The 26,174-nt window shown below is 39.6% G+C and overlaps 1 protein-coding gene across 7 annotated transcripts in view; it reads right to left on the reverse strand.

Moving 5' to 3' along the window:
* Positions 1-4,856: 4,856 nt before the first annotated feature.
* LOC120786182 (solute carrier family 66 member 2) overlaps positions 4,857-26,174 on the reverse strand; it is a 38,076-nt gene continuing 16,758 nt past the window's right edge. For 5 of the 7 annotated variants that reach the window (XM_040121412.1, XM_040121408.1, XM_040121410.1 and 2 more), the window contains 2 exons: positions 23,846-24,062; positions 4,857-7,829 (listed from right to left, as the gene is read on the reverse strand). In XM_040121412.1, coding sequence (XP_039977346.1) covers positions 7,619-7,829; positions 23,846-24,062 — 428 coding nt within the window. In that variant the 3' untranslated portion in view covers positions 4,857-7,618. Of the gene's footprint in view, positions 7,830-20,987; positions 22,179-23,331; positions 24,063-26,174 lie in introns of those variants that run through there. The other 2 variants (XM_040121414.1, XM_040121413.1) reach the window with 2 other exon arrangements.

Genomic DNA, 26,174 nt, shown 5'->3' on the forward strand with positions numbered 1-26,174 from the left:
CAATGATGTCAGCATATTTATTTGCAATAAAGCAGAGCTAAGTAATCTCCAATATAATAACACAAAACTAATGTATCTGTCAAAGGGCTATACGGTGTGTTTAGTTCATTGGTAAATTACAAAAGGGTTGATATCATTCTCTTATCTGTGTGCTAAAAATTAAGCTACTGCCAAGATGCTCTTAGCTTAGCATAAAGTCTCCACTGGTTTCCAGGCAACCTCACAGTCAGGAGTTCAGGGTGTCACTACACCCAGCCAAGAAATAATCCAGCATGTAAAACCACAAATTGTTGTTTTTACACTTTACATGCTTTAGAAGTGAAGGTAGTCTGGTCTTTTTTAGCTTTGGAGTGAGCCAAGCTAGCTGTTTTACCTTGCTTCAAGTCTTTCTAAGCTAAGCTAACCAGCTGCTGACTGTAACAATATATTTAATGCAAGGATTTGAGAGTGGTATTGATCTTCTAGTGTAATTCTTGGCAAGAATGCAAATAAACCTATTTCCCGCAATTGCAAACTATAAAATAGGGCACTTTAAGCGATCATAAACAATTAGCATTATTCAAAATGTGAGGATAACCCTGTCAGAATATAGAATTAGTTTTGAGTATGACAGTCCATTCTTGGCCTGGCTCAAAGACCACTTACTTGCTTTTCCCAGAGCTTTCAACCACATCTCACAATCTTCAACAGCTAATGGAGTTTACTCAGTTGTCATGGATTTGGCTTCGCTGTTACTACATGATCTCAGTAAATACACTTAAGACAGAACCCGCCCGAAGAGGAAAACTAGAATGGTGTATGACATTGCAGCTGTGGGCCTCTACTTGAGATGTGTTTGTCAACAGAGTTGGGTTTGGTTGCTGCCTTGCCAAAGATACAATGTTGGTCAATATGTCTGTTAGTCTATCACAAGTGGTGAGCAACTACCAAAATTGTTGTGAAATCTAGTCTGGCTATTCTTATTTATTTACTGGGCTATTTAGCATCCATGGAAGATGAATTTTAAGGGTTTTGCAGACCCCTTAATATTTTACAGTATGTATCCTCATAGTAAACTGCAAGTTCGCATTTCGTTAATGTTTTGATACGATATCACTTGAGATTACTCACCGTCTTTGATGATAACATAGTAGAATGGGCACAGGTGGCGTTATGGCGACAAAAATATAGATTACAGTATGTTGGAGCCAGTGCTCTTGTCACATATTGGTGGCCGAAAAATTGAAAGTAATTCTTTAATCTACATTACACAAGTCAGAGAAATAAACACTTACCGAAAGGGTAAATTGTCTTCAAAGAGGCCGACTCATTGTGGCAAATATTATACATCCACCTTAGGGCAGTGAAAACAACGGACCTGAAATGCTAGAGTCTAAACCCATTTCATGTGTCGCAAATAATTTTCACAGTGTTACCTGATTTCCTCATATAATTGCAAATGCAGCACTTCATTTTCTTTGACTTGAGGGCCTTGTACTTTCAAGTGACACATTAAAAAAACATTTCCCCAAATTATTGTCAAGTTGGAACCATTCAAAGCAGTGTAAGTGTTTGAGAGTGCAATCTAGGCTCAGATATTTTTAATATGCCACACATCTGTTTAGTCTGCCAACTCTGAATCACTGTCACTCGAATAACTGAACCATTTAGAGCATGAAAATATTACACAGAACACTCTTAAAACCAAATCTACAATATTTAGGTTTTAATGGAAATATTGTTTTGATGAGGAGCGGATGGTGCAATGACACATAATATGAATAGAAACCCAATTTAAATGGATTGTGCTTTGCGTCATGAATCCATAGCCTAAGGAACAGCTTCTTTTGAAAAATGTAATAAAGATTATAATGAACACAGTCCCATGTGGAGAGGCTTTGATTTAACAATTTATTACAGACAAGGACGCTCTCAAATTTGCAAGACTGTGTGAGCTGTACTTCTGCAATTAGAACATCTTAAATTGGTTTGTCTGTGGCTTGGTTCATTTTTTTCCCATATCCATTATTAATAATAAACTAATTTTGTTTGCTGGACTGATATTGGCTCATTGCACTGTAAATACTCACAGTGCTTCAATGAAGTGTTCAACTCAGACTGATTCTATTCAAAGGGTCCTCCTGTTCACACTGTTAGCTCTGTGAGGTCAAGCTAAGGATCAGGCAGCAGAGTGGAAAAATAGGCCCTGAAATGAATTCATCTCATGGTTGTGATCTTCAACCGTTCATTTCAGACTACACTTCACGGTTTATTTTCCAAAGCCAAAACCATGGATAACAAGTTGGTGAGAGAATATTTTTAAGGTTGTATAGACAGGAAACATTAGGTTCTTCCAACGTGACTGTCCAAGGATATAGGTGTTAGCGTGGACGTATTAGCTAAAAGTTGTCTATTTAAACATCCAGCAGGCACAAAGCAATATTCATTTATAGTCATGTTTCTTGCCACCCCATGGATGTAAGTTCAGTATTCACTCTTGTTTTAGCTTTGTTATGATCTCCACTAACTCCTGAAAAAAACAAACAAAAACAAACCAGGCTCTTTAATTGCTGAATGCTGCACCATGTTTTCCAGCTAGTCACTAATTTCGCTTACTTAAACTTTGGATTTCTCCACAGACAAAAGTGGTGTTCATGGGGCTGTAGTAAGAGAATACTGCACAAAGAGTTTGGAGGGTGGTGGCTTCTTATTTTTTCACGCTTCCAAAACCAAAACTGGAGAAGCAAAAATATATGGAATGGATTAATGTTTATCTACTCAAACATAAGCTGTTGGGAAAGTTTACAACCGGCAACCCAGCCTGTTGTCCGAGATAGCATTCCCTTTTCCAAACACATAATCCTCATCCAGAAAATCTCTTATAACATTAAAAGTACAACATACTATTTGAAAATATGAACAACTAAGCAAGCATGAATCTATGAGTAATTTCTAATTTCCGAGTTTTTTAATTAGTGCAGCTTTAAACCTGCAGGAACTGATCATTTTGGCCACATGGGGGCCAGCAGAAACATTTTAACAAACAGTTGCTAATTTATGCATCCAGGAGTTACAGAGTAACATTAGCATAAAGTCAGAGTTGTGTTTCTGGCCGCCTAATGAATGTAACACCAATATTCACTCTCAGTTTTTATTCTCTACCAACTCCTTAGGGAAATATCTTGCTCTTTAGTTTTTAAATGATTCACTATGTTCACCAGCTAGTCGCTAACTGTGTCTTTCCAATGTTTGTTGCTGAGCAGGCAGTGTACAGTGCATTTTTGCTGAAAAAAAAACAAAAATGCTTTGAAGGTAGTGCGACTGCTAAAAAATAAGCTGAAACCTGCTATAAAGCGCCGTAAAGCCGAGTGGAGCTGCAAATTCAGGTGATAATTCTCTGTAGGTTCACGGCTACCATCGACCCCTTTCACATTACACAGTCATTAAATACATTGGTTTTACAAAAAAAAAAACCCCAAAAACAATTATAGCCATTTTTAAATTTCCATGTAGTATAAAGCTCTTGCAATTAAATTTTATCTTAGAGAAGTGAGTCATTGAGATACCCTACCCTCACATCTGATTTGATGCAGTGATGCACTTTTGAAGATTTTTGAGGTGACAATGCTAATATGTGCTTAGCCCAAGGCACTGGGGAATTTGCAAGAGTTTGTAACAGACATTTTACAGTATTTATCATGCAGGGAAGCTCTCTCACACCCACTCAGGTGCTGAGCCAAACTGAGAATTTTGAGGGTTGTATTTATGAATTCCTGGCGTTGAATTTAAATTACAGATAAAGTTTAAAAACATTTCTTTCATTGAGGTTCTGTTCATAAAGTATGTATGTATTTAAGATAAGACATTCATAGTTTTTTCTGTTTGGTGAAGATTTTCTCATCTTATGATTTTGTTTAGCAGATTAATACAGTAGAACAACTTAAATCAACAAAAAAGAAAAACCAATGCACAAATGTCATTCAAGCCTAATCTATAAGACACAGGCATGTCTTGGTAAATGGCATATTGAAAGACTTAAAAAGAGAACATTATTAATCTGGATCTACATTTAGAAAATGCCTTTTCAAATCCATCCTTTTACGCCTTTTTGGCTAGTACATCTATTATCTATGTACCGTCTCCTCTGTGTATCAGAGAGCTTGATGCAAAAGCCCAGTACAATTTATGTGCTTATTATTGCTTCAAATGGCATATGCCCAAAGGACCACAGCTGGTGGGCTTATTCTTCTTTTGACAACTGATGCTTGCCAGAGCTGCACCACTGGCAAACCAACGGTGGATGTCTACACCACTGACTCAGACATCTCCATCAAACAAAACATGAAACATGAGCCTTGGTGACAATGCCACGTTAGGTTCTCAACAATACTTGAGAACCTAACAACTACTACTACTACTCAAACAGCCTCAATCAAGTGTTGATGGATGTTGTTACTTAATGAGGTGGGCTGCTGGCATTTTAATAGAAAAAACAAAATACAAACAAACAGATGTAACATAGTACAAATAGCATAATAAACATAATTGTAATGATATTTTTGGTGCATTAACAAACTAGATGTGGGTTTCACAGGTAGGACAATTCAAAAGTTGCCATTTTCTATGGAAAAATACCTACAAATGATAAAATAAATGAACCACATGATACAGAACAAAGTAAAAAAGAACAAGTAAAATCGGGTACATGGGATGAAACAGTGAAATAGGTGGATCTCTGAGGTCATTTTGATCCTGTTGAGCACAACTAGAACATGTCAGGTATCTCACATTATCCATACAACACAGTCACCCTAACTGCAGTCTGAATAAAAAAACAGGCATAGTGTACCTTACACTGACATTTGAAGATTATTAAAAAAAAAAACCAAAAAAAAAACCCAAAAACAGAAAATAAATAGTTGCTAAATAGGTGTAAACATAAAAAGTGCACCTCCACCACTAAGATACCATGGAGTCATCCACAATGTCTTTTTTAATATTAAAAAGAGGAGAAAGAACCTCCTGCCAACCCAGTGGAACAAAAGGGAAGTTTCCATTTCTTGAGGCTTAGAAGAGGAGGACAGAATCAGGTCTGCTCTGGTACACAGTTCACTGAAGGCCTGACAGTTGTACACCTCCTGGTTTGGCATTTCTTCCCTCCCCAGAGAAACATTACAGAACAACAATAGCAAGGAAAATCTTCACTGTGGCTGCATTATGTGACTGCTTGTCCTTCTGAACAGGAAATTAATTTCTTAGGACAAAATGGTGAGTACGACTGGCCCAAAGAAGCACACAGTGAAATGGAGTCATGATCATGGATATCAGGGGATGTTATTGGATTTACAATATAAATAATATACTGGCCAGTCAGTGTTATCCACTGGCAATATGATGGTGGTGAAGAAAGAGAGCATATTCAGAAATATCAGTCTTCAAACTGAACCTCTCTTAAAGGATAATTCTTGTTCATTACAACTTGGGTCTTATTTCATTATTTTTATAGGCAACTCCAACATAATTGCTGAGACTCTAGGACTTCTTTCGCTGATGCATTCCTGGGTTTTAGCAAATAACTGGGTATAATGTTATTACAAATGGCCAAAATTGCTAAAATAATGCCACTTCTACTTCATACTGTTCAGACTGTAATTCCGAGCAGAAAAATGGGGAAAAAAAGGCCAACGTCAGCCTCCTCCGATAATTCCAAGTCAGAAGTTTTGGGGATTTTTTGACGGCTATGATATCCCCACTTGATGAAAAGGAACTAAAGAGGTGTCAACAAAGTGGTGACAAAATGGCTGCAAAGGCAACAATGCTGGAAGTTACTTTCTAATCAAATCCTATATTAACTTAACACATCTCACAGTTGATTCAGTTAATTTAGAAAGGAGCTATACACAGTACAAAAGTAGCAAAAGCAGCTAACTGACTGCGTGGATAATCCCTACTTGGATAACTCTAGGTTTGTCTGTTCTTCTCATTCTGCCAACATTACATAACTGCAGCACAAGACCCAAGTTGTAATGAACCAGAGTTATCTTTCACGAAGGTGCAAATTTATCGAAATCTATTCCGTGACAATTCCATCATGATCCTGTGGTATAAATGCTGTTTTCATCCTAAAGGTGTGTTCAGACTGAATGAGAAGCTAAACTTCACCTGGGGTAATTTGACCACTTGAGTGTTTTTTGCAATCGCTCTTTATTTGCCCCAGACAGACATTATAAAACTGACAGTACAGAAATTAGCTGTTACTAGCTAGCACCCTACACAGCAAGTGTGTGTGTGTAGAGTGTGTCTGTTTTGTGTTTGTGTGACAGCTCATACCCTTATCTCAGAATTCAGCAGGAACCCCAGTTCTTTTATTTACTCCAGTCTCTCTCCCCTTTCTTTCCTCTGATCCCTGTAATTTTATGGAGTGGATTCATCAACCCATCGCAAAAGCAATGTTTGGCTTAAATTCTAACTCACGATGACTTGTCCTTGTGCCAGAGTAAATTTATGTTCACTTGCTTCAATGACCGTGTATGCGTGTTTGCACACTGTCTAAACTTCACTTTGTTTTCAGTCTGAATGCACCTTAGGAATACTGGGATCTTGGATCTAAATTGATTCCTGCAGGGTTTTTGGAATTTCTGGCATGAAAATGATCAAAATTATAAACAAAATGTCATCAACAGCTTAAGTACAAAAATGTTGGCATTAGCTTTTAGACAGCCCATGCAGGTCAAACACTGGTCCTGATGATGTTGATGTTTCATGATGTTTCCTACAACTCAACACAAGTTCTTTCTTCTCATCTCTCCGTTAGTCTGAAGGCCTCTAATGTTTATGACAAATTGTGTTTTAGAAGCCAATGTATTGCAACTCCACACCTTTGGGATTTTTCTTCTTTTGGTAGTTTGATTGCTTCTAGTTTCTTACAGTTTCATTTCACAAGGATTGAGCCCATGTGTCACAGCAAATGGTGACCATCTGTCCAACACGCGGTAGACTGACCAGCATTTCTCCACTGTGTTGGGGGAAAAAACAACTAAATAGCAAATGCCATTTTGTACATTCAGTAATGTTGTATACCAAGATTTTTTTTTGATTGATTTATACATTTATATTGCTGGTAATGCAGCAAGCCATGTTTGAAAGTGTGTGTTTTAAGGCAGAGGGTCCATGCAACAATCATCAGCGTATGTGGACAAAAAAAGCTGGTCCACATTTCCTTGAGCACAGATTTCAGTGCATACATTTACAGTTTATTCAGGTATGTGCATAATATTCTCCACATGCACAGGCTGATTCAAGGATATATTCTTTGAGAAGTCTGCATTCCAAGACACAAGCATACTGTCAAATTGAGAGGAAGTCAGTAGGATAATAAACAAACTAAAAAGATTGAGTGTGTGTGTAACAAGTGTACTCCAGGTATTGCCGAAGACACCAAAACCACCAAGTGTCTGTGTATGTTCATGACTTATTGGGTGTGTATGTGTCTTTATTTATCTTCAGAGATGACAGTGAGCAGCCTGCATCATCTCAAAGTACTTTGGTTCTCATGTATGTTTATACATGTCCACAGCTCCTCTAAAAGGGTTTTCCTCACTGCTGTTTTTGAGTGTCCTCGGGGAGCTTGCAGAGGCTCTCATAGGGCTTTGGCACTGGTGGTGTGGGAGACAGTGTGGGAGATGGGTTTTTGTGGGTAGCGGCTGTAGTAGTAAACCTGGAAAAGGATGGCGATGTCCACGCCGACCTGCAGCAGGCCGCATGTCCAGAACTGCACGGGAGCCTGGGTGAGCAGGAAGTAGCCCGTTTTAAAGGTGTCGCCACTGGCCCACATCAGCACCATCTTGATACTGGGAGGAAAGAGTAAAAGAAGGGATGATGAATAAAGAAAACTGATTAAAACTCATTGCTAGAACAGAAAGGACTAAAATTTTACTGATAAGAACATTTTATCATTCCTATTTTCATAACCTTTTTACTAGAGTTAACTCTAAAAAAAGAAGATAATAAAACGAAAGAGGTTAGCTCCATGGTTTAACTCCCAAACCTGCATATTAAAGCAAACTACGCGAAACCTTGAAAGGATATGGCATTCTACCACACTGGAAGAATCCCGCTGAGCCTTGCAAATAGTCTTAAAACATATAGGAAGGACCTCTGTAATGCCAGAGGAGCGTATTACTCATCTTTAATAGAGGAAAATGAAAACAACCCTTGGTTTCTTGTCAGCACTGTAGCCAGGCTGACAGTCATAGCCCTATTGATCCATGCATTGATATAGCTCCCAGTAGTAATGACTTCATCATGGCAAAAATCAGGCACATCATGTTTCAAAAAGATGCAGAATAACTAGTCCATGCTTTGTTACTTCTAAGATGGATTATTGCAATTCCTTATCATCAGACTGTCCCAACAGGTCTCTAAATAGACTCCAGCTGATCCAGATCGCGCAGTGCGAGTCCTGAGAACTAGGAAAGGAGATCATATCTCTCCTGTATTAGCATCGCTGCATTGGCTCCTTGTAAAATCCAGAACAGAATTTAAAATTCTCCTCCTTATTTACCAGGCCCTTAATGGTCAGGCACAGTCGTATCTTAAAGAGCTCATAGTACCCTATTACCCCATTAGAACACTGCACTCCCAGAACGCAGGCTCACTTGTGGTTCCTAGAGTTTTCAAGAGTAGGATGGGAGGCAGAGCCTTCATTTGTCAGGCTCCTCTCCTGTGGAACCATCTTCCAGTTTGGGTCCGAAAGGCAGAAACCCTCTCCACGTATTAGAGTAGGCTTAAAAGCTTCCTTTTTGGTAAAGCTTTTATTTAGGGCAGCTCAGGCTTGGCTTGAACCATCCCCTAGTTATGCTGCTATAGGCCTAGACTACCGTGGGACTTCGCATGATGCACCAAGCTCCTTTCTCCTCCTCTTCCTCTTCCTCTACATGCATATGCATTCATATTCCATTAATGCTTGATAAGAACTCAGCTTTTTGTCTATACCGTAGTTTTGTGCTTTCTTGTCTCTCTCCTCTCTCTTCCTGTCACTTTCTGCATTTATTTCTCCCCCTGGTGCTGCACAGTCTTGATCTGTGACTGCAAACCAAGTATTGCCCCCATGATCCTGCTCAACACCCAATGCTTCAATTATTATTATTGTTGTTTTTCTTTTTTCAGTCTTAATAATAATAATAATAATAACAATAATAATAATATCATCATCATATCTCTCTCTCTCTCTCTCTCTCCCTCTCCCTCACAACCCAACTGGGGTTGGCTCTAGCTAACAACAGCTAACTGGCTAAACCTTTGAAAAGAGGTATGTTGAAATAAAAATGTTTATAACTCCAACAACTCCAATAAAACTCAACAAATGATATTATGATAATAAGAATGACGAATTAACATTTTATAGTAATGAGAAAAGTTGTACTAATATATTAAACATTTCTCAGTTTCATTTATATATTTGACAGGATTTATTTATGTGATTATTAATTTCATAACTATTTATTTATTTTATATCAAACACCCACCAACCATAAATGTTCATTTAGCTATAGCATCTTGCAACCAGACCTTGCTTGACCAGACCTTTACTGCATCTTTGATACTTTTCTACCTGGTTTTGGTGGGCTATATTCTTATCTAAATCCAATTTGGTCGCCAAGAGTGGATGTTAATGACAGTAGGGAAAAGAGGTCAGAGAAATGCAATCTCAGTTCAGGCAAGAAGGGAATAGGAAATTTGCCACAATAACAGCCATGGGAAATTGAACTAATGAATCCTCTCAGGGTGCAGGCTTCTCATCAACTCTACATCCTGAGGCCCATTTCTAACTATAAAACTTGTATGATAGTTTCTGGCAACCACTGAGCTGGCTGTTCATAGGGTGACTCATGAGACAATCCAGGGTGAGTTTTAGAGTAACATGAAAGAGTTATTGTTTTAGAAGCAACTGGAGTGCCCATGTGATTTGTGAAGGCAAAGTTCCGTTAGGCATAATCCTTGTCCTCTCACTGGCACTGAGAAGCACTGTGAGCTCAACTAATGAGATGCAAGAGGAAGTCTAAGGAGAGATGAAACACAGGAAAAGAACCAAGCCCCGGGGTCCAAACACACAACTTTTTGTACATGTCATACTCTCCAAAAATATTTAAAAACACATTATACCACTGCACTCAGGAAATATGGGGACATCACCTCTAAAAGTATTCTAAAAGTTCCATTAAAAGTGCTGCAGCTAGAGGTTATGGGTGTTTTCTGTACCAGTTCCTGACAGCTTCAACACACCTATCAAATCTCACTTGTGTTTGACCTTTTTTTTCGAAAACCTTTATTTTTCGCTTGAGGAGGAATACATGTAGGCAATGCGGACAAAGAAAAGACTCAGCCAGCACTGTGTCTACGATGCACCTGTGTGCACACGTACACACACAGGACTTATCAGATGTGCTTTCTAAAGCAACTGGCCCACAACAATACGAACACATGCTGAGACATTTGAAATCCTTTCACTCAAGCATGTCGGTTTGATTAGTCAGCACTATTCCATTAAGCTTTGTAGGACTTGTTTTTGTCACTGAGCCAAGTGCTACTCTGAATTTAAGGGAATGGCTTATATTCAGTGGTATCTATCCATAGAAGATAGCCTTGGTTTTATTTGTCCAGAGATGTCCAGAGACGTCCAGAGTCCAGATTTCTGCATCCAACCCAAGAGAATACAGGGTGTCCCCCAGGAACTGGTTAGCAGAGGTTAATAAAACTTGAGTGCTGGAAACGTGTTGTGTTACTATGACAACTGGCAATCGCAAACTATTGTCACTAGCCTTAGCTGCAGAATATTTTTTTTAAATTGTGGCTCCTTTGGCCCATCCTCAAGGCACCCAAAGGTGGGTAACACTGGATCAATCAATGGAAAAATCAGTTTTTATTAAAGCATTTATCTTCATCACTTTCTAAAATTAGTGTCCCTGTTACTCTGGCCTTGCCAAATGCTACATATGATAACTGTTCTGGAAAGACGCGATGCTGTTGAAATTACACTGGCTTTAGAATGTATTTAGACGCTTTTTATTTTCTGCGCACTTAGATCATTAGTTGTAAATTTAATTTTAAATGGATAAAATTGCCATTTTTGACTCTCAATCTGCATTCAATAACCCATAATGACAAAGTGAAAAAATGCTTCTAGAGGTTTTTGCAGATTTGTTAAGAATCCAAAAATGAGATCTCACTTTTACCAAAGTATTCAGACCCTTAATGCAGTACTTTGTAGAAGCCCCTTTGGCAGCAATTACAGCTTCAAGTCTTCTTGGACAAGTCAGCCTTTTCCTGACCCTTTAAGTGCAACACTTTAGAGGTGAGTGAAAAGGTAATGGAGAGATCCATGTAGTCCGTTTCATAACCTTTATTCTCAACAGCTGTGTGTTCTACATTTTACCAGAGGCTGATGTTCATGACATATCTCACCACATTCAATTTAATATTCCAATGATATCAAACAGATCAATCAAAGCAATCAAAATCTCAAAATAAATTCATAAACATTAAACATAGTGGGGTCAGGTGTTACCCGTAAATTCCTGACCCCTGTGGATCCTTTGATGGAACATACTGAAATAAAAATTTCATAGAACAACGATTTGAGACCTGCAACAGGTGAAACATGATGGTATGATGATAAATGAAGCAGGACGAATCTTTGTGTTAGCAGATTCTCTCCCTTTCTATAAGCTTTCTTAACAGATGTAAAGAATGGATGAGAGGTAATCTAGTGCCCCTACCCACTCCACTGGGCTTAGTGTAACCCCAACTGTTTGTTTGTCTGTCTTTTAGCCTCTTCGGGGCAAAGCTTTGCAGCCAAATCTCCTCTTGCATTATTCATGCTTCCAGCTTCACCTTAGCCTTCTTCATTTCTAAGGCCAATTTGTGCAAAACTTGCTTATTTTCCCTTTAAAAAAAAAAAAAAAAAAAATCCTTTTTCATTATTTTCACTTCTTACTTTTTACCAACCGTTTCCCTGCAGCCTCTCCAAATGTCCCTTCTGGCCTCCATTTTCACACACTTTTTCTTTTTTCATAAGCTCACTCTCCACAACACTTTTCATTTTCTCCGTCCATTCATCTTCCCACCACGTTCTTCCACCATCTCCTTGTCTCTCAATACCTGTTTGCATTTGCCTCCCTCCTGCCTGCTGTCCTCACACTCCTCTCTCTCAGAAAGGAGCTTGTTAGCTCTGAAAGAGACCCTCCCTCCTCCATCCCCCCTCCTCTCCTCCTCCCCATTCCTCAGCGGCTGCTGTGTGAGTTATGACGATGTGTACCTGCAGGTAATGATGAGAGAGGCAGGATTCATGTTTGATCAATTCCTCCGCTGGCTCCCTAATAAGAGGTAACACAGGGAGGACTGGGGAACAGGGCACGGACATGTCTTGCTACTTATTTATCATCTTCTTTGAGGCACAGAAGGAAGCAGTGAGAAAGCACACTGATCTCTGAGTGCAAATGATGGTGGTGGAGAAGTAGAACTGCACTGTGCAGCTGCATTGTATAGAAGCACTGGCTTTGTAATGGCCTTGTATTGCTTTGAATATGAAAAAGACACATTGAAAGTTAAATCACAGACTAGAGGATTTATTTATAGGCTATTTTATGCTAAGATGAACAAACTGGCAAAGAACTAAAGGTGTTTAGAACTGCTTTAGGTTATAAAAATACTCTGAAAAAGTAACATTGACACAGGAGGAGAAGTAGAGTAGGTGGTGAAGTGGGTGATACAGATACAGTTTTTACAGTAGTAAAAGTGTGGTACAGGACTGGGTTGTACCAGCTATTTTAATCCATTACTAAGTTTGTATGTAAAAATCGTAGCAACTTCTAGCTAGTTCAGTTACCGAAATGGGTTGCACCAGTAAAACTTGGGAAATGACTTAGCTACTACAGATGGTAAACACACACACACACACACACACACACACACACACACACACACACACACACACACACACACACACACACACACACACACACACACACACACACACACACACACACACACACACACACACACACACACACACACACACACACACACACGTAGTATATGACACAGAAGCTATTCAGCCATTTTGGATTAAAAAAAAAAACTACAGGGCTAAATCCCACTGTGAACCAAAATCCACTTTTAAGGAGGCTAAGTGCATTTGGCGTATAAATATTTTTTTCAATAAGGAGTTATTTTTTGCTATGTTGTCATGTATGTAGCACAATCTGTAGTATAGAGCTATTCATTTTCTTTATCTTCTCGTCTCTTTCTAGCTGTTAAGCATTTTAGTTAATGTCTCTTGTAGGATTCAGCTGTGATTCTGATGCTAAACTACTCTACTACAGCAGTGAGTACATGTTGGAAGTAAGGGAGAGTCCACCACTGAATCACCATGCACCTTCTACAAAGCGTTGAAACTGGGAGGGGAAATAATTAGGAGTTGAGAGGGAAATTATTAAAAAACAATCGTTGAAGGCTCAAAACCCATATAAAATTCCCACAGAACTTTTCTTTTTTTTTTTGAGAAATCACAGTGTCCAAAGATGTATCAAATATGCCAGGATGGATTTTGGGATAATGTATATAAACTTTTGTACATCCATTTGATGCACTGATGCAACCACAGAGGACAAGCTCAGGTTTGAATAACACCAACTTCCACCATCACCTATATTGAAATTTCTTGAAGGAATCCCTGCGTGTCCAAACAAGGGGCAAGAGAAACAATAACTCTTTCAATGTGCATATGGGTATGTGGGTATTGTTTTGAGAATGACGCACCTATTCTTTAAGAAGAAGTTCAAGTGGAAAACTGGATTTTGAATGGTTACCCTGATAGTCTTGTGTAGTTTCATTCTACACAGTACTGGGGGTATTGATAGAAGACTGTGCATCATTGTACTAGTAATATTTGCAGATGTCTGTGGTTTGAAACTCTTGCTGTGCCTTCGCTCCAACTTATCAATTTTCTTCAAAAAAAGACAGCCTGGGCTGTAGGAGCCTTATTATTTTGTGAATGAAGCACTTTTGTTGCAATTTAGAGTTTCCCCTAAAAAGTAACCTAATTTATCTTTTAATTTTTAGTTTTTTGTGCAACAACTGTTTTATGAGTCTGTGCCAATTTTTCAAATTTATTTTGCAGTTCCCTGTGGTCCTTATTGTCTATTGCCTTTGTAGAATTATGTTTAATTTGTTTTTTGGGAAAAATACACAGCATACACAAAGCAAAGCCATTCCTTCACAAAATTAGACTTCGCTTCCATCCCTAAATCTCAACAGAACTTTCACCGTGAAGGAATTGAAACAAATTGATTCATTTTCACCTACTGCAAGAGAGAGAAAGCAGGCCCCTGAGTGATGTGAGCAGATGGTGGGCGGATGGGTTGGACATATGATCTGAAGGTTCTCCAGCTGCAGAGATCCGCTGCAAGGAGCTGAAGCTGCTCTGTTCCACAGCCCAGCCACAGGGGTGACGGCCCAGCACCATCAGTAGTCAATACACATCTATACCAGCACGTAGCTCTGTGTGTGTGTGAGTGTGAGTGTGTGTGTGTGTGTGTGTGTGTGTGTGTGTGTGTGTGTGTGTGTGTGTGTGTGTGTGTGTGTGTGAGAGACAGCGGCCGACAGGCTAAATAAGGCTCTGGCACTCTTATCTAGCATACTGCGATACAGCTCAAGACGACAAGCCTTATAAGGCTGCAGTTGGGCGTCTGGATGTCCCATCTGCCTATTTTGTGTTTTTCTGTGTGTGTGCATGTGTGTGTGCTCTGTCTGTGTTGTTGTATTTTATTTGTTTTATGGCAGGCTGGTCAGTATCAGTATGTACCTCTGGCTCTTCAGGCTCAGGATCGGCTTATAATAGCAGCAACCTGAAAACTATTAACACAAAACCTTCAACACCCTCTCATCCCCCTCTCACTACACACACACACAAAGACACACACACACATTCCATCTGGTTTAATGTCCTCCATTCATTATCTGTCTTCACAAGTTTTTAATGGTGGCTCTGGCTGAGATGCTTCTCTTGGTTCCAAATCGAGTTTCGCCTAGTTAAGGGATTCAGGAAAATTTCTAAATTATGTCGACTTACACAAACAAACAAACAAACGAACAAACCTAAAACAAAAACATAAAAATAACAAAAAATAATAGAAATTTAAAAATTGGGCCATAATAACACAGCGAGCACTAGAGACGCTTGGTTTTGTTTCACTTTTTTTTTTTCTTTAATTATATGCTAGGAGACTTATTAAAAAGTAAAATTAATGTCTGAGGCAAATTACAACTAATTAAGGTAAGCAAACAAGCCTATTCCCAACAACATAGACAGCCTCTCCGGGCTTCTGTGCAGCATTTTATATCATTCCAAAGCTTATAATTATTTGATATCTGTTTATTCAGTGAATCATGACGCTTCTCCTTTTGAAAGACTCCACTTTTTCTCTATTTCTCGCGGATGGAAGAGCTGTAAAATCAGAGGTCTGTACTTTCAGTGACTGTATGTGAGCTGTATGGGATTGATAACTGCATGAGAGTGCAGTGCAATAACCCAAGTCTGAAAAAAGGCAGGGCCCATGGGTTGATGCGTAGAACAGAATGGTGAGCATTAGGTTCCAAGGTGGCGGAATAGGCAGAGATAACTGGTGAGGGTCAGGTTAAGGTTTGGGTCAGGTTAAGGTAAGCGGAAGCATATATTGGCCAGGTAACAGACTTCACTTTCGGCAGAATCTACTCCTGAGTCTTGTAATGTAATGACAACCAAAACAAAGTGTCTGGATTGCTTTATAGCATGAAAAACGTAGAGGGTGTTGTTTTTTTAACTGTCCAAATATGGGTGAAATTTGGGCTTGAGATTGTGCCAACAACCACAACAACAACTGGAAGGAGTGAAAAGACAAACAAAAAATGGTTGTCTGAGCTTAAAGCAGAAATCTTGAAGATTTTCATTTAATTAAATTAATATTAATTCACTCTCTATCACTGAATGAAATAATACAATGGTGACTGAGCCTATGGCCCACTGATGAAAATACTGCAATATTTATATATTTGCAGTATTACGGACTGGGTGTCTGTGGCGACATTCCCAGAAAAAATGCTGTATTAAGTTACTGCTAATGCAACCCAAACCTTTCTTACTGCTGCAGCTTCACATTAAAAGCCTTTAGCTGGCGATACGCGTTGACTTTCATTATGAAGTAGTTATAGGAAATTCAATGTGTTTGTCAGTGAGCTTAGCACTTACTGCCATCGTTCATCAAAAATGCATTTACAAAACAAGACAACAGTCATTTTCGGCATTTTTTGCTAGTGGATCAGTTTGAAATATTGCAGAGAGTAATGGAACAAGAAGGAGCAGCCACAGTGAGCTGTTAGATGAAGAGCCGCAGGAGACAGGCTGCACATGCTAAAGTGTTGTGCATGGAGCTGTAGTTAGGGCAGTATTTGCTATCTCAAAAGTTAGAAGAGTGGTCTCTCTTTTAAAGCATTTTCAAAACTAAAACCAAATGAGCAAAAGTGTAAAGAATGGATTAAACAGAGTGTTTGTCTGCTATAACGAAAGCTGCAAATGTTAGCATGTCTGGCTAACAATCTAACAACCTGCAGTAGTAACTGAGCCTTACTTCCAAGGGTTAGCTAACACTAGCTAAAAACATTCCTTTGTGAGGTCACGGGTTATGTTAGAAAAGGCCCTGCTCAGGGCTGACACAGCCACTGTGTAACATGCCCCTACTGGTCTTTGATGCTATCAGAGTTTAGGCCCATGTTAGTGTGTCTTGTTCTTTATTGCATTTGGGAATGCTTATGTTTCCCTTATCACAAGCTACTATAATACAACGGCTGAGTAGCTCTGGGTTTTTCCTGCATAGAGAATTATGAATTTATCCATTAAATTTCATGCCGCCTCCAGCTCTCGACAAAACTCTGATGGGTTCATTGAAAAGATTATTTTCTAACAAGGGCTGGACTCGGTGGATTTCTGTCATTAGTAACTGCAGTTGCGTTATCACGGCGATGTGGTGGCGCTGTATTGTAATCAGCACAGTGCACTGGTAAAGGCGCTCCCAAAACTGCTAAAGAGGAAGAAAATAGCTGCAGTTTTCCTCAAGTAAGTTTCTCCAAACTAAGAGCATCTGTTTTTTTTCCTCTACAGAATGAATGTGTCAGGCAGCGCCCTGATATTTCATGGCTGTTCAAACAGGTGAATATTGACATGCAGGTCCAATTTCTTAAAAAGTTTTCCTAAATTAACGTTATATCCCATAAGTGTAATGTTTTCAGCTTTGCAGATGTGCATTGTAGAATCAGCGATTACTTTACGAGGCAAGTTGGCGAGGAGGAGAATCAGGGGGGCAGGGGAAACAGTGCAGACATCATCCATACTCAGACTGGCCATCGGGAGCCCTGGGAGATATTGTAGTGGACTGGTGGGCCGCGAAAAAAATCCATAAAGTTTTTACCATCCCCGTCTGTCTCTTTACCGGCCTTCTCTGTGTGCCTGTCATTCAGGGTGCAGATGAGAGTCTGCTGCGTGCCTCTTCTGGGACTGGGCTCACTGGCCAATCACAATACGTAATCAACCCTCACCAACCTGAACCAACTGAAGGAGTGGTACACTTGCACGTGTGCGCACATGATCAGGATGGTACCACCTCCGCCTCATTTTGAGCCAGGCAAAACCCTGTGGCTCTACCTGCTCCTTTATTTCTATCTTCTACATAATTATAATTGACTGGCGAGGATGCTGACGTTTTGCCTTGGACATACAACATTAGCTTTAGTCACAGTCTTTCAGCATGATGTTGCCAAGAAACTGCATATGTAGGACCCTGCTTTTGCAAACAACTCACAGAGCTAATGTTAATTAGCCAGTTAACTAGCTAGCTAGCTTGGTTTTGTCAGCTTCTGACTAAAATCATGGACCTATTGTTTCGAAAATTAATATGAATCTTTGAATGGTAAATCTGCCGTACACTTACTTCATGACTGTAAACTGCATATGTGAATATATGGAAATCTTGTCAACAAGTTAAACCGGAGAAGAGGAGAAGAAGAGTGGTAAAATGACACTAGGGGTCAAACGGTGTTGGGAATTGGATGGGACAGAAAATAGCGCTGTCATCACATTAGCAATTTATGGGTGTCGTTAATGTAAACCTCAAAGGACCCATTATGGGAACAGGGCAGTTACTGCCGTCAAACTGCATTGTTGAGGTTAACAGAAATCCTGGGGGTGAATTCACATCAGACAAATGCCAAATTCCTTCAACAACATCCTAATGGGACAAAAGCAAGACTCACCGCCCTCTCTGAACTCCATCCGTATTTCATAATTAAAAACTGCTTTGCTGCTGCCTGGCTGACAGTCTGTCATGGTGCAGTTCTGGTCTATATACCCACTGAGGACATCAAATATGATTCATTCTACTGTCAACTTTTACCTTGCTCTTACTCCATCCCCTGGGTGAATGAGGTGCTGAAGCATCCTACTGCAAGCCTGGAAATGCAAGTACTGGGAAGTAGTAAAACACTTAAAACGTTACTCTAGTTGAAATGGGGGCACACCGGCTGGGCCATTAACTGGAGGGAAGTCAGTGTGATGTTTTTCCACACAGATGTGCTGCATGGGATCTGATTATTTTTGTGTTTTGTTCCAGGCACTTAGAAGAAAGGGCACTCTGCTTTACCTCTCCTGTCTGTTTGTTTTTGTCTGTGCAAAATGCACGTGTGCGATTATTCATTCACACCTACACACATCCATTCATTCATTCCCTTACCTCTCACTCCTGCATAACTAAAAATAGCCCCAGCTCAAAAACTAACCCAATCCTGACCATGCACCCAAGACCTAACCTTAAAAAATGTACTTTGAAAGCAACAAACAACCTCATATATAAATGATTTTGCCTCCTATCCTTGCACTAGACCCCCCCACACACACACTAACACAAGACACACACACACACAAGACACACACACACACACACACACACACACACACACACACACACACACACACACACACACACACACACACACACACACACACACACACACACACACACACACACACACACACACACACACACACACACACACACACACACACACACACACACACACATACACTCACACAAACACACAAACACCTTGAAGGAAGTCCTGAGGTAAAGTAACCTAGCAACAGCTTGCCAGACTCAACAGGTTGTGCACAGAGGGAGGACACAAACAATAAACAGAACTGGAAACGACAATGTGCTCTGCCTTCTGTGGCAGTCTGTTGGCAAGGCTGGGAGAATATGTTGCAGGGTAAGAACAGACAAACACCTGAAATGAAGTGAAATGTTTCATACTGTCTGGGTATTACGGTAGGTTAGACTTAACACTACAGTGAATCCCACATTCAATACAAGGCAAAATGATGATTGTGACTGTACTTTATTGCATACTGGGCACCAAAAACTTAGATATTTAAATAACTTGTAAGTCTAACCATCTAGAACAAATTAGCGTGTAATGCTGGAAACGTATGACAATTTACACCACTGTAATATAAGTAGCACATTGTGACATTTTGACAGCACTCAAAATGAAGGAAATGTTATTTCATTTTCCCTTTTTTCCTGTAATCATGGTCATATATTTGAAATAAATGGCAGCTATGATGAAGTCAATTATGTTGCAAAGCTCCTCACCAAGGCCATGTTTTTAAACTCAGACAAAATGCCCCTTCCAGCACGTGGCATAGATTGAGTTGTCTCTATGCTCTGTAACAATGAGCGGATAGAAGGCTGTATTCTGAGAACTCACAACATGATTTAGTGCTTTGCTCTCTGTATGTAAGGGCAGTATCTTGTGTCTAAGCTTATTTACAGTTTGTATTTAAAGTTAGATTGCTTAAGATTTTCATGAAATCAAACCCAGCTTCTGATACTATTTATATTCTGCATTTTTTCTCTTGTAGCCATTTAAATTTTTCACGTTCAGTAATTCCCTCTCAATACAGTAGTTTTAATTGTTAGTAGCAGGGTCCACCATTCCTGTGCTGGATTCAGATTGCCTACCTAAGCACGAGGGATTCACGGGAAATGACGCATTAATTTTATCTCACTGATATCAACCTCACCGTTTACTGTTCACTCTCTTTACACTGTGTCAGAGCTGTATTAGGTTACTGCTAATGCAAACTCAACATTGACTGACTTCTTTATTGGAACAATATGACTTTGTTTGGCTGCGCTGGTAACAGATAGGCCTCTTCTGGTGTATTTCTGACAAAGTGGCTGCTAAAGAAGGGTTTGCTATAGTATTGAACTGCACCAGCTGTTAGAACAGAAACCATGAGCATCGTTAGATCAACAACTTTTAGGGAAGAATTAAAAAAGTCACTTTTGCTCTTTCCCTCTGTAGTTTTGCATAAAGCAGCTGTAAAATACTATAAGGGATTTAGGAGATAATCCACATAAAAACAAGGGACATAATAAAAACAGTTATTGGCAATATTGCCTTTCATTTCTAAATCATTTGTATTGTTAGCTGTGCATTTTAGTCTCATTTTAGACAGCAGAAAATTGTTGGGCTATTTCTGAAACATCACTGGCAATCATTCGGTTTTGTTGTCAGTCCTTCAGAATAAAAGCAACAGTACTTTTTCTAGAGGCCTCAACAGTCATACAGGGAGAAGTCCGTCATGGAAGTGGCACACACACTTGAAATAGACAAGAAAGCATTGCAGCTAGTATAAGGGAGGTGAATTCCTTCCGTAAGCACATCCTGTAGACAGCTTCATGGACAATGGATAGGATGTACAAAAAAAAACTAACCAAAAAATATAAATAAGGCATGGTACAGAGAGGGTATGGAAAGGCCCAGTGTGGGGGTTGTCATGGCCGGTTAAGTGGACAGGCAGCCCTGCTGGAGCTCTGTTATCTGTCTGCTGCAGAAAACAGAGAGGGAGGGGGGCCACGCACTGCTCTGAGGCAGGACACAGATTGTGAGAAAGCTTTTCAATCAGGCCTGTTTGTTATGTGGACAATCTCAAACATACACATCTTTTAATAAATACGTTATCTGTTTAATCTTTACAATTACTTTTTTACAACTTAAACATTTCTCTTTATCATATTTCTTTTACCCTGTATCTATTCTTAAATCATATTAATGTGCTGTTGGGTTCTTTTTAAATCTATTTATTTCTCATTGTTTTTCATTGACTGCAGTGCTATACAATTAAAGTTGTGTATACATTAGGAAAAGCAGTTTACTTTATAAGCTACAGCTCAGAAAGCTACCAGCATAGATTTTTTAAAATGTGCTTTCTAAAATCAATTTTACATCAAAGCCTCTAATTACAGACTGAGACTTGATGCAAATCAATGATAATGAGCCAAAATAATACATCAGCAAAAGATACAGCAAGACAGAATATCTCATTTCGATATTGATTTCAGAGAAACTTCAGAGGGCCAGTTGTCATGTTAGCATAATAAATAGATGTTGGGAGCCCTGTGCTTACTTTCTGCTTGACAGGTGCCAGAAATACTTAATAAGCATGTGTCAGTGTTAATGATCATATCTGAGACAATATAATCTGGAGCCATTACTCACAAGTGTGTGTTACAGTGCAACACACCTTCAATGCTGCCTGTGACCGAGGGGGCACTCATAAATAAAAACAGCACTCATCAGGATTAAGACATTATCACTAATCACTATACAAGGAGCTTTCTTTTGATTTCCATCTGAATGACTCTTGGTAGATTACCTTTAAACCCCAAATATTTAAAAAAATAGAGACAGTAAATAATGTCTCTGGATTCATAGGGTGTTTACACTGTGAGATTTTGGCTGTCTGAGATTCGAAAAGCACACAGAATGCCACACACTGTCCATCACTTGTACTCTCAGTACTGAGTCACTTACTTAGTCACAAACTTTTTCGCAATTGCAACCTGGCTGTCTGTGGAAAAGTTGATAGTAATGAGAGAAATTTGGTAAAATCTTGGGTCATCAATCCAAAATGTAGGTCCTGGATCTCATTTTGAGACATGTCCACTGACAGGTGATTTGGACTTTGGGAAACCGGAGACAGCTAGCACCAAAATTCTGGCAGTGTCAGATTTAGGAGCAAATTCTCACATTGTGACGGCAGCCATGACCTACATCAACAAACCAAAAAGTCCGAATAAGACATGAAATGACGCAGAATACACTAGCTGGTGTGACATTTTGAAAAAAACATTGTGTAATCAAGTTTAGATAGAAAAACCATACGAAAATACTCAAACGTTGGAGGCAAAACAAAAAATAAATTGATGGGGCACTGGCAAAGAAGAAAACCTCTATTTTTTTGCCGTATGGATTGATGACACGAGACATAATGATTACATGCATCTGCTAGTCCTAAAATGAATAAAAGGTTATCAAAAGAAATGCAGAGCCTCAGTGAAATACCGTGAGTCACATGGTATTTCAGTGAAGAAACAGACCGTTGTAAACAAACTGTAGGGTATCCCCCAGCATTCTGTAGTGGTGGCACCATACTTTGCCTGAAATAAACAGTGCCTCTGCTAATTTTTGAGGAAATTGTTACACTTTTCCATTCATCCATCCATCCATCAGCTATGCCGCTTATCTTTTGAGAGTCACGGGGGAGCTGGAGCCAATTCCAGCTGATATTGGGCGAGAGGCGGGGTACATCCTGGACAGGTCAGCAGTCACGCTCAAATTCTCCCCTACAGAGTCACCAAGTAACCTAACCTGCATGTCTTTGGACTGTGGGAGGAATCCAGAGTACCCAGGGATAACATGCAAACTCCACACAGAAAGACCCCAGCCGAGCCCCGAAACCAGAACCTTCTTGCTGTGAGGCGACAGTGCTAACCACTGCACCATAATGCCGCCCAAGCCGTTAAACTTTTATGAAATATATTCAGCTTTAGGGAAAACAAGCAGTTGTGGTACTTCACACAGCAGAGGCCACATATTTAAGGATATCTAGTAATTACATTCATCACTAGATAAGATGTGTTATGTGCTAGTCAAAAACAGGGCATAGTGTAGTTTGATAATCACCAGCCAGGCACATGTTTTATCCAACAGTGTCTGCATCATGTTAAAATTAGTTTTTGGTTTTATATTGAAGAGGTGAACATCAGTGTCTCCGAGTTGTGAGATCAATGACTTGATTAGACAGTGTTACTCTAAGATTTAACAACAAGCTCTTTGGGGGCTTAGGCAGCAATGTACAGACAGTGGGATCCAAAAGTCTGAGACCACTTGGGAAAGTGGTCTCAGACTTTTGGACGTATGTACATGTTTTTTTAGAGTTCAACGGTGTTGATTATTTTTAAGACTTTCTGAATGCATATAAGTGAGTATATGAAACATAGTGTGACGTTTCATATTGTATGACTGAGTCTATAGAGGAATTAATAACCAAACCAATCTCCTCTTTGACTGAGCTTTCGAAGGCCACTTCTGATACATGTGAAAGAAAATAACTAAGAGTTAAGTATTGCCTTTTTTCTGCCTTTCTTGAAATCTAAATATTAGCATAGTGCTGTGTTTGAGCAGATAGTGAAAACCAAAATTAAAATAGGGAAAATATCTCATTGCCTTTGAGAGTAAAACAGAGCATCCTGGAAGTTGCCTACAGTGTGTACCATGTAACGGCAAAAGTAATGTGACTCTCCGTACCCTGACCCATAGCTCTTAAACTGTATCTGTTTCTAGTGTGGCTCTTAAAGGCTAAAGGCCAAAATAAATTGAATTCTCTGTTAATATCAATGTAACAAAGCTAGGATGTTCAGTACTGAATCTGTACCTCATGCCCTCAGTGGACTTGTTCTGATAATTGCAGTAGAGCTGCGGTGTTCCCAGCATCGCTTCAGCAAAGACGGCCAAAAAGCCCAGAGTCTCCACAAACAGCGCCGAGTCCAGGAGGAGGTAGGTGATGTAGGCTGCCACCAGCGTGAAGGCCAGCACACACTGGACGTAGTCCACAAAGCGACTCCATGACCAGAAGTGATTCCAGTCGAAGTCTATAGGGGGCACAACATAGAGAAACCAGGAATGAGTCCACAGAAATGATTTTTTTTTTTTTTTTTTTAAACTATCACTCAAGGGATTAGAGATGAGAACTTAACCTGCTGACCAGAACAGGAACAGTAACAGTAACAGTAACAGAAACATTACTTGATGTGCACTGTTCCTGTAAAAATAAAGACGGTAAAGCAAAAAGTAATTCTAAGAGACATACTACAGTAATGTTGCTTCTAAGTTAATCAAAGAAGGGCTTTTTCAGACACATCACAGTGGAAGAGTTTCAATCCAGGAAAAAAGCAAAAAGTGAAAAGTGTGTGGCACCTAAGGGATGCAATGTTGACCACATCCCAAAATAAAACATGGCAATGTTTTTGCTTTTCTTAAAATGGCATTTCACTGACTTTACAAATAGTCAAGTTTACATGTCATGAGGAGTAATAGTCAGCCTGTGCATTGTGGGACACTTAGAATCCAGTGTTTTTGGAGTTAACCCATACTGGGGACAAAAAGTCAGGATATCTTGGCCTTTTGACCACTGTTATTTAATCTGTCTGTTATGATCATGATTTCCTTAATGTTATGGAAGCGCTAAACTACATTTATTGAGTACCTCTTTAAAGCCTTACCAGTAGTTTCTCTTGAAAATGGAAAAGGACATTGGAAAAAAAATCCTTTTTTTTTTAAAATCATCCTGAATCTTGCAAGGCCAGTGCTGACATACAGTCAACTGTTTGAGACTTCTTTATGTCATGAAGTTTATATAAAAAACTAATCAGAGGTGGGTGGCCCCCCTCCCCCAGCACCCATCCTTGAGTTGGAGTCTGTGAAACTGCGCTCATTTTCAAATATATACTCAGAGACTCATCAGCCACTGGAGTTAACGCTATGTTTTTTTAACCCTCTACTTAGCATTTTTCAATTTTGGCCCAGTGGTTCGGACGTGTGCTTTATACAGCTGTTGAAGCAAAACCAGACTGCATTCTTTCCCTCCACCCCCTCATATAGCTCGGCAGTGGTTGCAGATGGCAGCGGGTACCTCGATAGCAACACAAGGCTATATTCATTTGCGTGCTAATCTAACTATATGGTCAGGTCTGAGAGCTCCGGCTTCGGGCGTAACTGGGGCTGGAGCCAACAGCTTGAATTGATACGGAGTGGAAAAGCCCTCCACCTCCAAAGAGCCCCTTGCGGTCAGTGAACAACTCCTACCTCACACATCTACGCCCCCTGCCCCCCGTCAGCCCCGTGCCCACTTTTTTAGAATTTGTCAAAATAATGATATGGGTGGGGTTAGGCTTAGAGCTGGGGTGAATTAAATTTAAATATGTTGGTGCTACCTGTTAAGAGTTGAAGTTTGATAGTAAAAGAAACTCCTCTACTTTCATAATATATACTGTTAACCATGGTTGCAATTTCAGGTCAGTTAGTCAGCTGTGAGACACGTCTGTGCTCTTTTTCTACTCCCCCTCCTCACATCTAGTCTTCCAGCACTGGAGGAAATAATTATCTACTAATCCTTTCTGTTCTTTTTTGAGTTGTATCTAGTTGATAAAAGGAAGCAAAATTTTTAACTAACTTTACACTTTACACTGCGAATTTTCACACCACTCCGATATTTCCCCTCTTGTATTCAGAAAAAACTATGTCACAGCTACGAATAGTCTGTTCAAACGGCGCAAGATTTGGACATGTTCTCGTTCATATTCTGGCAAAACAGGAGCTTGTTAATCCAGGGTCTTGAGGGAGAAGGCTTTGTGAAAAAGAGAGAAGGTAGTGAAAAGCCCTGAGGGAGGGTGACAGTCAGTTGAGGTTATAGTATTTTCCACACAGTAGTAATGGGCTGGATGGAATTCTGGACACTGATGAATGAATTTAAACCCTGTTTTATGCCCTGACAACTCTCGTGAACTCTTTTTCCAAGCAAATGATCCGATAAGGATTCTGAGCATATCATCACTGGCTTCCTGTAATAAGCAACACAGCGAGTACTAATCATACTGTGATAATATCTGAGTGCTGCAAAGCGTTGATTGCCTCAGGTACTGCTTTAACTTTAACTGATAAAAGAATAGGCACAATAGGCAATACTAAAAAATCTTTACTTGTAA

This window comes from Xiphias gladius, chromosome 24 (assembly GCF_016859285.1).
Source record: "Xiphias gladius isolate SHS-SW01 ecotype Sanya breed wild chromosome 24, ASM1685928v1, whole genome shotgun sequence".
Lineage (NCBI taxonomy): Eukaryota > Metazoa > Chordata > Actinopteri > Istiophoriformes > Xiphiidae > Xiphias > Xiphias gladius.